Consider the following 12,497-nt stretch of genomic DNA (forward strand, 5'->3'; position numbering starts at 1 on the left):
AAGGGTAGGGGTTATGGAGAGGGGAGTTGTTATGAAGAAGGCAGGGTGTTTGAGAGGAAGGAGGGAGTTAGGTAAAGGGTAGGGGTTATGGAGAGGGGAGTTGTTATGAAGAAGGCAGGGTGTTTGAGAGGAAGGAGGGAGTTAGGTGAAGGGTAGGGGTTATGGAGAGGGGAGTTGTTATGAAGAAGGCAGGGTGTTTGAGAGGAAGGAGGGAGTTAGGTAAAGGGTAGGGGTTATGGAGAGGGGAGTTGTGCAGGGGGACAGAAAGGTTAGGAGGAGAGGAGGGTGGAAGGCAGGCGGACGAGCGACTCACCACCAGCTGCCTAGTCTTGGCGGAGTGCTGGCGGCCCAGCTTGCAGCTGGCCGCCACGCGCATGATCTCCTGCACGGTGAACAAGGGGCACAGCTCGTCGTCCTGCATGATGTAGCGGGACCGCTCGCGGAACGCCTGCGCCCCTTGATCGCCGCATCTCACTGTGCCGCCGGCGCCAGTCGTCCTGAACACACACACACACACACACATGGACCAGTCCCGGTCCCGTCCGCGACATCGTGTCTGGTACGACCCGCCGGGTCAGGGTGAGGCGCGATGACAAGTGCGACACTCGCGGGTGCTACTAGTGCGGTGTCGCCTCTAAGCGCAGCGCTGTGTCCTCTTCGAGGATGGGGCAGCTGTCATATTTATGACATTGTACGGTGGATAAATGAAGATAAAGGCGTAATGCAAGTCCCTTGAGTGCTTTCAAGAATCTGTACCGGATGTTTCTTGCCTAATCCTTTATTTCCACTTCTCCACCATGTAATGTGTTATGGTTACAAATAAAATATAATAGTTGCCTTGTGCACGACGGAAAGTATTAAAAACCTTTGTTTGGCAACGTTTTTCCAAAGAAATATTTTGTGCAACAGAAAAACACGCAAAATTTTCAGGTTTCTACCCAAAATATTAAATAAATAGGAACACCACCAAAACATTTCTGCACATGGTCTTTAACTTTCCACATTTTGACTATGCTAAAACCAAACTAACACACACGATGTATCTGATTCGACCAACAAAAAAAAACTTTGCTGTGCGATCATAACGAGAAAAAAACATAAACTTGACAATGGTGTGAATTGCTTCCCAAGGCTGGTACAAACTTTGGAAATTAGAGTTGATAAACTGGTTTGTTGTAAATATATGAAAAAAAAATCTAAGGTGGAAAAATGAGAGCTTGGATATTTTTTGATTGAACAAAGTTTTACAATCACCGCAAAATGGTCATTCTCGTCAAATTAATTTCATTCTTATTTCTCACAAATTTTTTGTGACATGTGTCAATGAAATAATTTTACGACAGAGACAATTTTTGTGATGGTTGCATAACTTAAGTAAATTTAAAATAATCCTGATGCTTAAATATTTTGTATCTATTATAATCACTAACCCAATGGTTTAGCTCCAAATTCCAATACGTATGTTTACCAGCTTTGGGAATCACTTAAGAACTCAAACGGTTGAGATTTGTTGGTTTAATCAGACTTACAATACTATATAAGCTGCAAATGCAAGTAGTGTAGTACACAGTCATAAATGTTTCTAGGCTCGTGATACATACAAACCAGCGAAATTCGCGATAAGTTCCTTTATTGAAGCAGAATCCATATTCTTCTACAACATCAGAAAGGTCTCATTTGTCGAGCAGCTGTTAAAACATTGTAGACTAGTAGTATGTAACAGTTCCTCCGGGGACAGGATCCAGTGTGTGTGGAGCGCCATATTGGATTGTGACGTCACAGGCAGCCATATTGGATTAGCTTGATTCGACGTTTGACCCTAAACGACAGCCGCCCAGCCTCGCTTGCGTGAGGCCGGCCCTTCCCACCCCTCTTCAGACTGCTTTGCTGAAGACCTTCGGGCGACAACGTCTCCGATGGCCGTGCAACTTACGCGATAATCAGCCGCAATTATACTACATTACCTCATGACTAGAAGCGGAAAAAAACAACTCAAACGCAAAAAAACTAATGTGTAAGATTTCAAATACCATAATGTACATACAGTCTACCGTAAGGCGTTAACTGAAATTTCTAAACAAGACAGTAAAAACATCGATGAGAACATAGTTAGCTTTTCGTCTAAATCACTATTATTGCTTGACGTGTATCGTAAAATCAAAACCAGTTTGCCTTTTTTTTTTTTTTTTTAAATAATCTCACACATATTAATTTCGAAGTTAATATAATATTCGGGAAATGTGAAGTTTAATGAGATAGGATTTTTGAACGTTTTCTGGAAAAAAAAAATTGATTCCTCTCTATTTTTGTTTGTTTTTGGTTTAGTTTGCTACTTAGTTCGCCTGGACAGAATAATTCTCACATGTATTACGGATAGAAAATATGGACAATTTTAGAGTATTAATGCGTTCACCAAATTTAAAGTAACATTAAAGCTTCCCTGTAAACTACACGTTTTAAATTACGTTCAGGATCAAGCAAAAAAAAATATTATTTGGGTAGGTAACTCAAGAAAATGCTACGCATATCTAAACATTCGCTTAATAACGTCCAAGTTGACAGCTTTGAACTTATTTCGAAATAACACAAACACAAATTTTGAAAAATAACTTTTATTATTTTTATTTATTTGTCATCAATTTATATTGTCATTACTTTAGTTGTTGTATCGGAATTATTTATCAATTTATAAATAACTGCATTTGTTTTATAACTATAAATCCAAACTCGTAGAAATGACTTGCTATTAGATTTTACACATGTGTTAAGTTACATACATAGTTTTGGGATCGTTTGAGGTTAATATCCGATACATGAATTTCAAGACAAAATCATAAGCCTTTTTAAGTAGAGCCATTTCGCAGGTACTGAAACAAAAAAAAAATTAACGCCAGTCTTGGTTTAGATATCTAAATTGGTAATAGAAAATAGTATTTAATATCTTACTTATCGAAAATAACAGACACACGCTTTAATTTTATTTTTTTGTATTGATGTACAGATTTAAGAGAAATTCCTTCCGTACGTAGATCGTTCTCCAAGTAGTCTTGAAAATATTTCTTTCTAACATGACCAAAAAAATGGTCCACGATTGGCCCAAAGAATGTTAGTTTGCATTTCACCAACGGAGTCACCAGATGAACCCTGTGTCAAAGACTCTCTGAGTTTTGCCGACAGTTATTGATGATGATCTTTGGATGATGATGACATGATCTTTGGATCATGGGTAGAGGCCCGTAAATTTCAATTCATTCGACGTCAGGCTAAAATTCGTAGTCATATGTACATTATACACATACCTGTATATGCTTTCCTACTAGATGATTTCTTATTGTATAACCGCCATTTCTTTTGAGTGGGTCTCCGTGACTTGGTCTCTCTACTGCCAGCTGGTAATTGACTTTCCCACAGCTAGAGACTGGAAAAATTCGTGCTTTGGATGACCTCTAGGATAGACTCCACAATCCCCTACACACTCAGGCAAATGCCACCTGCTCATTAGCTACTCACTCGTGACACCTGTCAACTGGGACGCTTGCGATTCGATACTTTTTTGGTTGGAGGTTTTTAACTGGCTCAAAGTCCTTCAGATAAACTGTGAGCCAATCAGAGAAGCAATATAAAGGTACAGTTGTTTGGATTATAGCATATCGTGAAATGAATCCACGAATTTTTCCGGTCTCTACCCATAGCCTTAGAGGGGAGTGGCGAACAATTGTGATTCAATCATTAAAGCATGTTAAGTTATATATAATTGCAGTATAAATGATGACTAAAAGAACACGCGAAATTTCCATACCTATATCTAGTGATAGGCCAAGGGTGGTGTGACCTCCAATGGAAATAAATGCCCACAGTTTTGTCTCCTTTTGGTGTTATACATTACCAATTGGCGTGTTTGACGTAAGTAACTGATCGCGAATAATCACTACAAGTAACTCCGAGTTTGACACGAGACCGGAAAAATTTGCTAATTCATTTAGACCAGTTAACAGGTACCACGAGTCAGTAACCAATTAACAGGTGTAATTTTACTGAATGCATAAGGGATCGAGAAGTCTATCGTAGAAGTAACTGAATACACGAATTTTTTTCCAGTCCCTAACCCACTCATAGTAGACGGGGCTATAAATCCACTTAATGTATATAAAAGTAGTACAGAAATGACGACTCGGGCACAATGTTATTCTTATGGGACTAGGTTTTGAGATGGCTTCTTTTAGCGGCTTGCTAATCGTAAGGTTCGTCCATGTTCGGGCGTGTCCGCAGCTCACCATGAATGGAACCCTGGCGGTCATTTTAGATGACTCCACATCCGCCATCTTGGAATCAACAATTTTTGAAAATCTTCAATTATTTAGCTAGAAATTCTGAAAATAATTCCAATAATCATCAATAATTTTGCTTATTAATATATTGATTGATTAAATTGATTTATGTCCTTGATTTGATCAAAGCTCAATGAAAAAAAAATGTAATTTCAGGTAAACATATAATTATTTAATAAAATCTGGTGAAAAAATTCTAAAAGAGGTATAAATTCCTCATCTACCAGCCTCCAATTGATTCGATCGATTCTTGATCTTTGTTCGATCCATGCTTGGTACAAAATAGAAGCTATTTTAAGTTTAATTTTTTTTTAAAATAACCGTAAAAAACTCTAAAAGCAGCTTAAATTCCTCATCACCCAGCAGCCGGTAAGCTGCCGATGCCGTCATGGCCGCCTCTTGGAAATTCGTAACTTTTAACTATAAATTCGGAAAAAATCTAAAAAAAAAAAACTAAAAAAAAGTAATCAACAATTAATTTACTGCTTAAAGCGATCAATTACTTTCCGTGGTTGTATCCTTGATCGATGAAAATATGTAATAAAGGGGATAATAGTAATTTTGAAAAGTACCTCTTGGCTACTGACTGAATGTTTCTGACCACCTACTGGATGCGCCTGGCCACTAAATGGAGGACCACCTACTGGCTACTACATAGACGTTTCTGGCCACTGACTTGGCGCGCCTTACCACCAACCGGACGTGCGTGCCTGGCAAACCGACTGACATGGGGGACGCACCACAACGCCGAAATACCACAACGTCGAACGTACAATAACGCCGAAAACCATAACGCCCAATGCCAAATAGACTACAACGCCGACAGCTGGAAAACGTCTGTGTACCACAACACCGAATTACCACAACGCCGAAAAATGTCATTGCAGGACTGCCACAAAGGTTAGGTTAGGTTAGGCTAGCCTAGGTTAGGTTAGGTTGTGGTATTTCGACGTTAAGATACATTTAAGAAAAACACACAAATTCATTTAGTTGTTTTTCATTTTGCTCCTGTGGCCCCCCCCTCCCCGCAGCTACATTTTTCGGCGTTACTGTATTTCGGCGTTGTGGTACACAGCAGTTTTCTAGCTGTCGGCGTTGCGGTCAATTTGGCATTCGGCGTTATGGTATTCGGCGTTTTGTACGTTCGGCGTTGTGGTATTTCGGTGTTGTGGTTACGACCCACTGACATGCATTGCTTACATCATCGATTGTATTCCTGGCCACCGAATATACATGCCTGACCTCCAACTGGATGTGCCTTGCCGCCTACTATACGTGTGTGGCCACTGACTGGACGTGGTTGTGTTAATCGACTGTCATGTGGAGAGGCCCCGAAAACATAATATTAAGGCATGCAAAGGACTTGCGTCGCCTTATAAAAAGGCTGTAGACATCGAGTTCAACACCTGCAATTATAAGATTACATAAATACAAATTGTTTAAAAAGTCCTAGGCTTAAATAGTCACTGTTATAAGTAATTTTCTGTAAACCTAATTAAGGCATTTGCTTTAAATATTACTTTTACAACACATTTACTTAAAACAGAATTAAGGCTGTACAATATTATATTACAGTTCCACTTAATTTTAATTAATACAGCAATATGCTAAGTACCTCGACTGTCATAAATTTTAACACAACAAAAACGTTGGTGACAACGCAATATTTAAAATTTCTCAAAAAAATTATTTTCTTACAAATCTTATATATAAAATTCTCATGTCTCAGTGTTAGTTACCATACTCCTATGAAACGGCTTGACCGATTTTTATGAAATTTTGTACGCATATTCAGTAGGTCTGAGAATCGGCTACTATCTATTTTTCATACCCCTAAGTGATAAGGGTTGTCCACCCCTAACATTGTTTATTATTTTTTAGAAAAAATTAAAAATACATACAACCCTAAATTTTCTCCCTTCTATCACCAACCCCTAATTTTTAATAGAATGTTATATTTTTCAACCACGGTCGATAGCTGATCAATTAACAATTGATCAACCTTCCCCGCCAGGGGTCTACCCCTGTCACTTCTCACCCCGTAAACAGCACGGAGTAGGGATGAGACCGAAGCCGGTCTCCTGTTTCTCTCACACAATAAGCCCTCTATCACTCCCTGCACAGTATTCGGCCATTATTAGGCCTATTGTTTATGCATCAAGCGTAGTGGTAACATTTACAATAATAATTTTACTATCTCAGTGTAACTCTCATATTAACTATATTCTCAAGTAAATTTATTATTAATTTGCTGGACTATAATTATTTATTCATATTTTATTCATAATTTAAAAAATTATTAATTTTGAGTGTAGTTCATACTATTAGTTAATTAAGTGATTTACATAACCTCAAAAGTACTCAACACGTGTCACGAGCTCCCGCCAACAACGGCTTTTGTGTTGTAAGTATAAATTATTCTTATACATTTATTATAAAATCAATATTTTTTTATTTATATCGAAAATATATTGTTGGAAATGGTAAAAAATAATTTCGGTGAAAGTTAAATTTTTATTATAATTGGACCAATTTTTTTTATTAGGAAGGAAATCTAAAGGAAATTACTGAGTCTATTGGGGACGGTACACGATTAGTGATTAAAAAATTAATAAAAAACGTTATCGAAGCCAGCATTTTAAATTGCAAGTCCCGAGGTGAAAATATATTAATACCACGAATCCCTATTATACCTACAGATGTGTTAATTCAATTTAAACGTATTCAGTTTCCGATTACATTGGCATTTGCAATGACTATCAATAAGTCCCAAGGCCAAACGATGCCTATTTGTGGCTTAGATTTGAGCACACCATGTTTTATTCACGGACAATTAAACGTAGCATGCTCTTGAGTGGATACACCATCCAGTTTGTTTGTGTTAGCTAAAGATGGGCTAACAAAACATATTGTTCACGCTATAGCATTAAGAGATTGATATTGATTGTTACTGTTACTATCGTAATTAATTAATGGTATATATAATTTTAAGTGATGTATTAAAATAAATTATAAAAAATAATTTTTGGTGTTTTGTTATTTTTATATTCCATCATCGTTCACAGCGCTCTGTGCCTCTTTCTTTCACCACATCCTCATATACCACATACTTACACACTTACAGTAAGTTAGTTATTTTTCTACACTAGTAATTCCCTAGAAATAATTTATATGACAAAACAACGTTTGCCGGTTCAGCTAGTAATATATAATTAGAAAATAATAATATGAAGTCTGAGAAAATTATTTAATGTTTATATGTGAATTTTCCTTGGTTTAACTGTCCTATACCCGCTCGCAGTAGTGCGTTTAAATTAAAAGACACTCGCCCTCCATTACGGGGTCACTGTTGTGGGGCTGCGCAGACAAGTCCTCACAGCGAGTGGGCACTCGCTGTCTGTACTCGCTCCGCGATGTCTCCGCTCGTCGCTGTAGCACCCGGCGCTCTGATGACGAGTGGCAGTCGTGAGCTACTTTAATGCTCGGGTAGCCAGCAGAGGCGGGTAACCTCGGCCGGATCACGAGCATCTGGGTGACCGAGGGGTTCCAGTGATGTGAGAGGTATGGGCCGTGTCGGTATTCACCAGGCCCACAGTGGGGGTGGGGGGGGGGGGGGGCGCTTGCACTGGTGGTGACCTGGGGTATTCGGCGGCTGGAGGTTCTCCGGTGGCATATCATGTTGGGATGGGTTCTTCAACCTCTGTGCGTAGCCGTTGGCCTTCAGAACTGTGCCGCGTCTGAATAAAGTAAATATTCCAGGTCCCGTGGGACCCATGGTAAGGATGGGTGTGAGCTCACACCTGCCATGTAAAAGATCCACCATGGAGTTTCCCTCCGATTCAGCCCATTAGGGAGCAGGCACGGAGTCCCGGTGCGCGCAGTTCATAGATGTTGTGAAATTCTGCAGCACCGGGCGCCCGCCTCCAGACTCTCGTGCTGGCCTTCGCTCCACGAGTAGAACTCGCAGAGCGCACGGTCTCCAACTAGTCCAAGTGAACCACCTCGTGCGAGACGCTCGTGTTCCGTGCAGCAGCGAACACAACGCCTTGGAAACACACTCAGTTTTCGCTCATTACTCGTATTTGGTAAATCCCGCGATTAAGAGAGTACTTAAATATTTCAGCTGCCCGCACCTTATGCCTGCCGAGATTACTTACCAACTGACTGACGTTTCAATGTTGGATTTCACTAAAATGAAAAAGAAAAAAATACTCGTTTCCAACAGAATCCTGTAGCAACAAACTTCAATCCTCTTTATTAGCTTGTTAACTCCGTCTCAGTTTCCTTGGCTTACTTGCTACCATGTTCCCGAACTGTAGTCGTTCTGGACAAGTCCATTCTAGACGTAACTCGTACAACTCCGGATTCACGTTTCTTGTTGCCTCTTCACTCGTCCCAGGTTCAGATATTCGTCCTGGGAGGAGATGGGCTAAGTTCTTATTGTAGAATAAAAACTGGTGTCTTACCAGACCACAGAGTCTGAGTTAAGCTGAGTCTTCGATGCAGCGTGTGACGCTGCGTGGCAGAAATCGGGCGGTAGTAGGTGCGATGTGAAGGCAGCTTAGGCACACACTCTACTCCTCTGTTTCTGCTTCTGCTTGTTGGCCTGCTGGGGTCCCCAACTCATACCAGCAAGCCTTCTAATGAACAGTTCTTTCCAGAATGTCCTCTACAGTAGTCGCCATTTGGTCACGTGGAGATGACGTCAGGCAGCCAACTTCTGAAAGTGGCGACGGGCCCACGCGGCGATGGTTGAAGTCGGCGAGCAATGCGGCTAGCCTGGCTCCAGGGGGCAATACTCGGCGCACACCTAAGTCTCTGACATTAAAACTTTATGTCGTACGTTACATACGTAACAATTGTAGTATTTAACAAGTTTAATATTATTCTTGTTGGCAAATTAAAAACCTAAACTGAATCATTAAAGTAATTTTGTCCATCTTTCAGTATGACATGTTTTACCTAACAAAAAAAAACTGGTAAAGCGAATGACTTAATAATCCATTGAATTTTAGATAGTGAGCATATGATTTATTTAATCCTTAATTTATTACATATAAAGTCTCAGATTTTCAGAAGATATGATAATGAATATATATTAAAATTTAATTCCGTGAAAGAGAACTTCACTTAATCCTATATGTTATAAATATTAGTAAGTGTGTGTATGCTAATAAACTTCCAATTGAATTTTTTTTAAAATATTTAAGGCTCGGTTGAACCCACCATACTAATTTTTTTTTATTTTTTCGTCATGAGCTATTAATTTTAATGGCTCTTTCTGAAATTCATACACAATACCTCCCTTATATTTGTTTTTATGTTACAAATATTTTCAACAGATATACACTAACAGTAATTTTTCGTTATTACTATCACTTGCATGACTTTTAACACCACACGTAAATGAAAATCTAGTAATTAGATTTTGACAGAACAATAAATACTAGGGAGAAGTTGTGTTAAAATTTTCAGAAATAATCACGAATTGAAAGTTTTGACAAGAAAAAAAATCAACATGACGTGTGAAACCTTGTTTTTGACACAAAAAAACCCTTTGCAAAAATATATTATTCACATTCAAATTTAGAAAAAATGTGTTTTTGCTGAGAGTAAAACGCAAATACTACATTGACATTAGTGTAAATTATTATAAACCATAATCGTCCCTCTTTTCTATCTAAGTCACCTGCTGGAATTATTCTGTCAGCGCGAATGAAATCACGGGCAGACCTAGTGGATAAATAAATATTTAGAGTCACTATGAAAACTAATGGGGTTATTTATAGAACGTTTCTGCGATTTAACTTTCTTGGAGCACTCAGTTAAGGCCCCCGCCTACCCGAGCACACAAACGGCAGGAAGAGCTTCAGATAAAACCATTTAAGAAAACGCTAAGGGCGGAAGTGTAATGTGTTTCACGAATTTCGTTTCCAAACTGTGAAAATGGCTTAAAACTCGTATTTTCAGAATAATGTTTAAGCATGAAGAGAACCTGGTAACATTTCTTACAAGTACTCAGGTGACTTGCATTACACTACTCGTACCCACATTACTCCGTCATTTCATGTTGTGGTTGCTACTAAAATCTCTCAGTTGTCCTATGCATAGGGACACGAAAAATTCGCGGGTTCATCGACCTCTAGGATAGACTCCAAAGACCTTTACATACTCAGGACAATGTCAACTTTTCATTGGCTGCTGACTCGTGAGACGTCTCAACTATGTTGTCCGTAATTCGGCACCTTCTTGGTTTGGGGTTTCCCATTGGCTCACAGTTCCCCAGGTAAAAGGTGGGCCAATCGCAGAGGCGGTACCTAGGCATACCTTTTAGGATGTTAGCTTATCTCGTAATGAATCCGCGAATTATTCCGGTCTCTACCTATGCACGACGAGAAGACTGCGCGCCTGTTCACAGCCTCGCGCTTAGAGGCGATACCGCGCTAGAAGCACCAGCGAGCGTCGCACTTATCATCCCGCCTCGCCATCACAGACACACCCCTGACTCACCAAAACAAGCAGATAAGACGGTCGTCACGCAGGATGCGCACCGGGACACGTGGCGGTGGTGTCGAGGGGGGAAAGTGCTTCACCAGCGTGCACGACGTCGGCCTCACGGACGGACACAAGGACAAAAGGGACAGCTGCCGTCGGGTTCAGCTCTGCAGAGCGTCAAATGAATGGTTTCCGTTGTGTAAATTGCAGGCCCGTGCCTTGCACCGGCAGTCTCTTCCTGCGCACGCAATATTTCTTTCACTTTCACACCGACGCACACTGGTCCCAAATCCCAAAAAGCTGGCCAAAAGTCGAAAAAAAAAATGTTCTTTCAAGAAACATTTGACTGTTGGAATAGTAGTAGTGGTACCTCTAGCACGTATTAACACCGTTAGGGATGGGTAAGGGTCCCTACCTGGCTCAGGAATTAAGTTTGTTTCGAAGCGTCGAGCGTGTCGCATTGTTAGCGTGTGACGCACCCAAACATTCCTCAAGTTCAAAAACGTATAGAAAAGTGAAAAGTGAATCGATTAGGATTCTGCAAAATGGATTATTCTCCAGAACGTAAGTTAATTTCAGATGTGTTGCCCTTAAGTAATATTATTAATTATTTTAATAAATGTTAATAATAAATTATGACGTGATTTCTATATCACTTTTGAAGAAGACGTTTTTAATAAAAGCCATAAGTTAAAAGTTCCACACGATCCCACTCTAAAACCAAATGGAATTTGTAGATCATTAATATTTTTGAAATATGTCAAAAAATTAGCTGCATCTAGTTACATCTTTGGCTTCTGTTATGATTTTTATTCGATGATATTAATGCGCATTTAAACCCGCATTTTTCACATTAATTTTTGCGTTGTTTTTATGAAATATTATTTACAATAAATTGGTGAAATATTTTTTTAATAACCTTTAATTCTTAATTTTCAGAATCTGTAAACGATACCAAAAAAATTTCTTGCATGAGAAAGGAAAGTTTTCTATTTGTAACAACTGTATTAAATGAAAATATTAACATGGTGAATGAAATTGTTGAAACAGAGGTTGCGAAAAAGTTCAGACATCAATAAATTTTGCCAAAAAATTTAAAATATGTCATTGCGAAATTGGTATCGAAGTTTAAAAAAAAACTTGGAAACAGGTTAATAGAATTGAAAGAAAATTCTTCGAAAAATTCGATAATTGACTCAACGTTCCTGGATATTTCACAGTTGAAAATAAAGGTGCGGAGGCTTCCGCGAACAAAACATTTGGGCGTCCTTCGTCAATTTGGGTAGATTTGAGTGAACGGTCAAAACGGAGGAAGACAGACAAGGTTCGAGAACATAGCGTCAAAGCACTGGCCAAACTACACAAATGGGTCTCCGGACTTCAGGAAATGTAATGCTTCGAAATTAATAAATTAAGGATGTCACAGAAGGCAGTCCATCAAAAGCATCAAAGTACCAGAAAGCTACGCAACGTGTTACAGAGAATACACTGTCAGGCAACGAAGCATTATCATTTGTTATAGAAAATAAACTGTCCAAAAGTCAGTATCAAGGAATACGTTCTTTAAGCGTAGAAAAACATTGTAAATTGTACCCGCCTTATAAATATGTATTGGATTCTAAAAAGAAGAGTTACCCTGACAATTCAGAAGTTTCTGTAACTAAAAGTGGAGCT

At 39.2% G+C, this 12,497-nt stretch overlaps 1 protein-coding gene across 1 annotated transcript in view; it reads right to left on the reverse strand.

Moving 5' to 3' along the window:
- LOC134538429 (ATP-binding cassette sub-family G member 1-like) overlaps positions 1-12,497 on the reverse strand; it is a 203,314-nt gene that overhangs the window by 93,738 nt on the left and 97,079 nt on the right. The window contains exon 4 of the mRNA XM_063379752.1: positions 314-497. Coding sequence (XP_063235822.1) covers positions 314-497 — 184 coding nt within the window. The remainder of the gene's footprint in view (positions 1-313; positions 498-12,497) is intronic.

Source organism: Bacillus rossius, chromosome 13, assembly GCF_032445375.1.
Source record: "Bacillus rossius redtenbacheri isolate Brsri chromosome 13, Brsri_v3, whole genome shotgun sequence".
Taxonomy (NCBI): Eukaryota; Metazoa; Arthropoda; class Insecta; order Phasmatodea; family Bacillidae; genus Bacillus; species Bacillus rossius.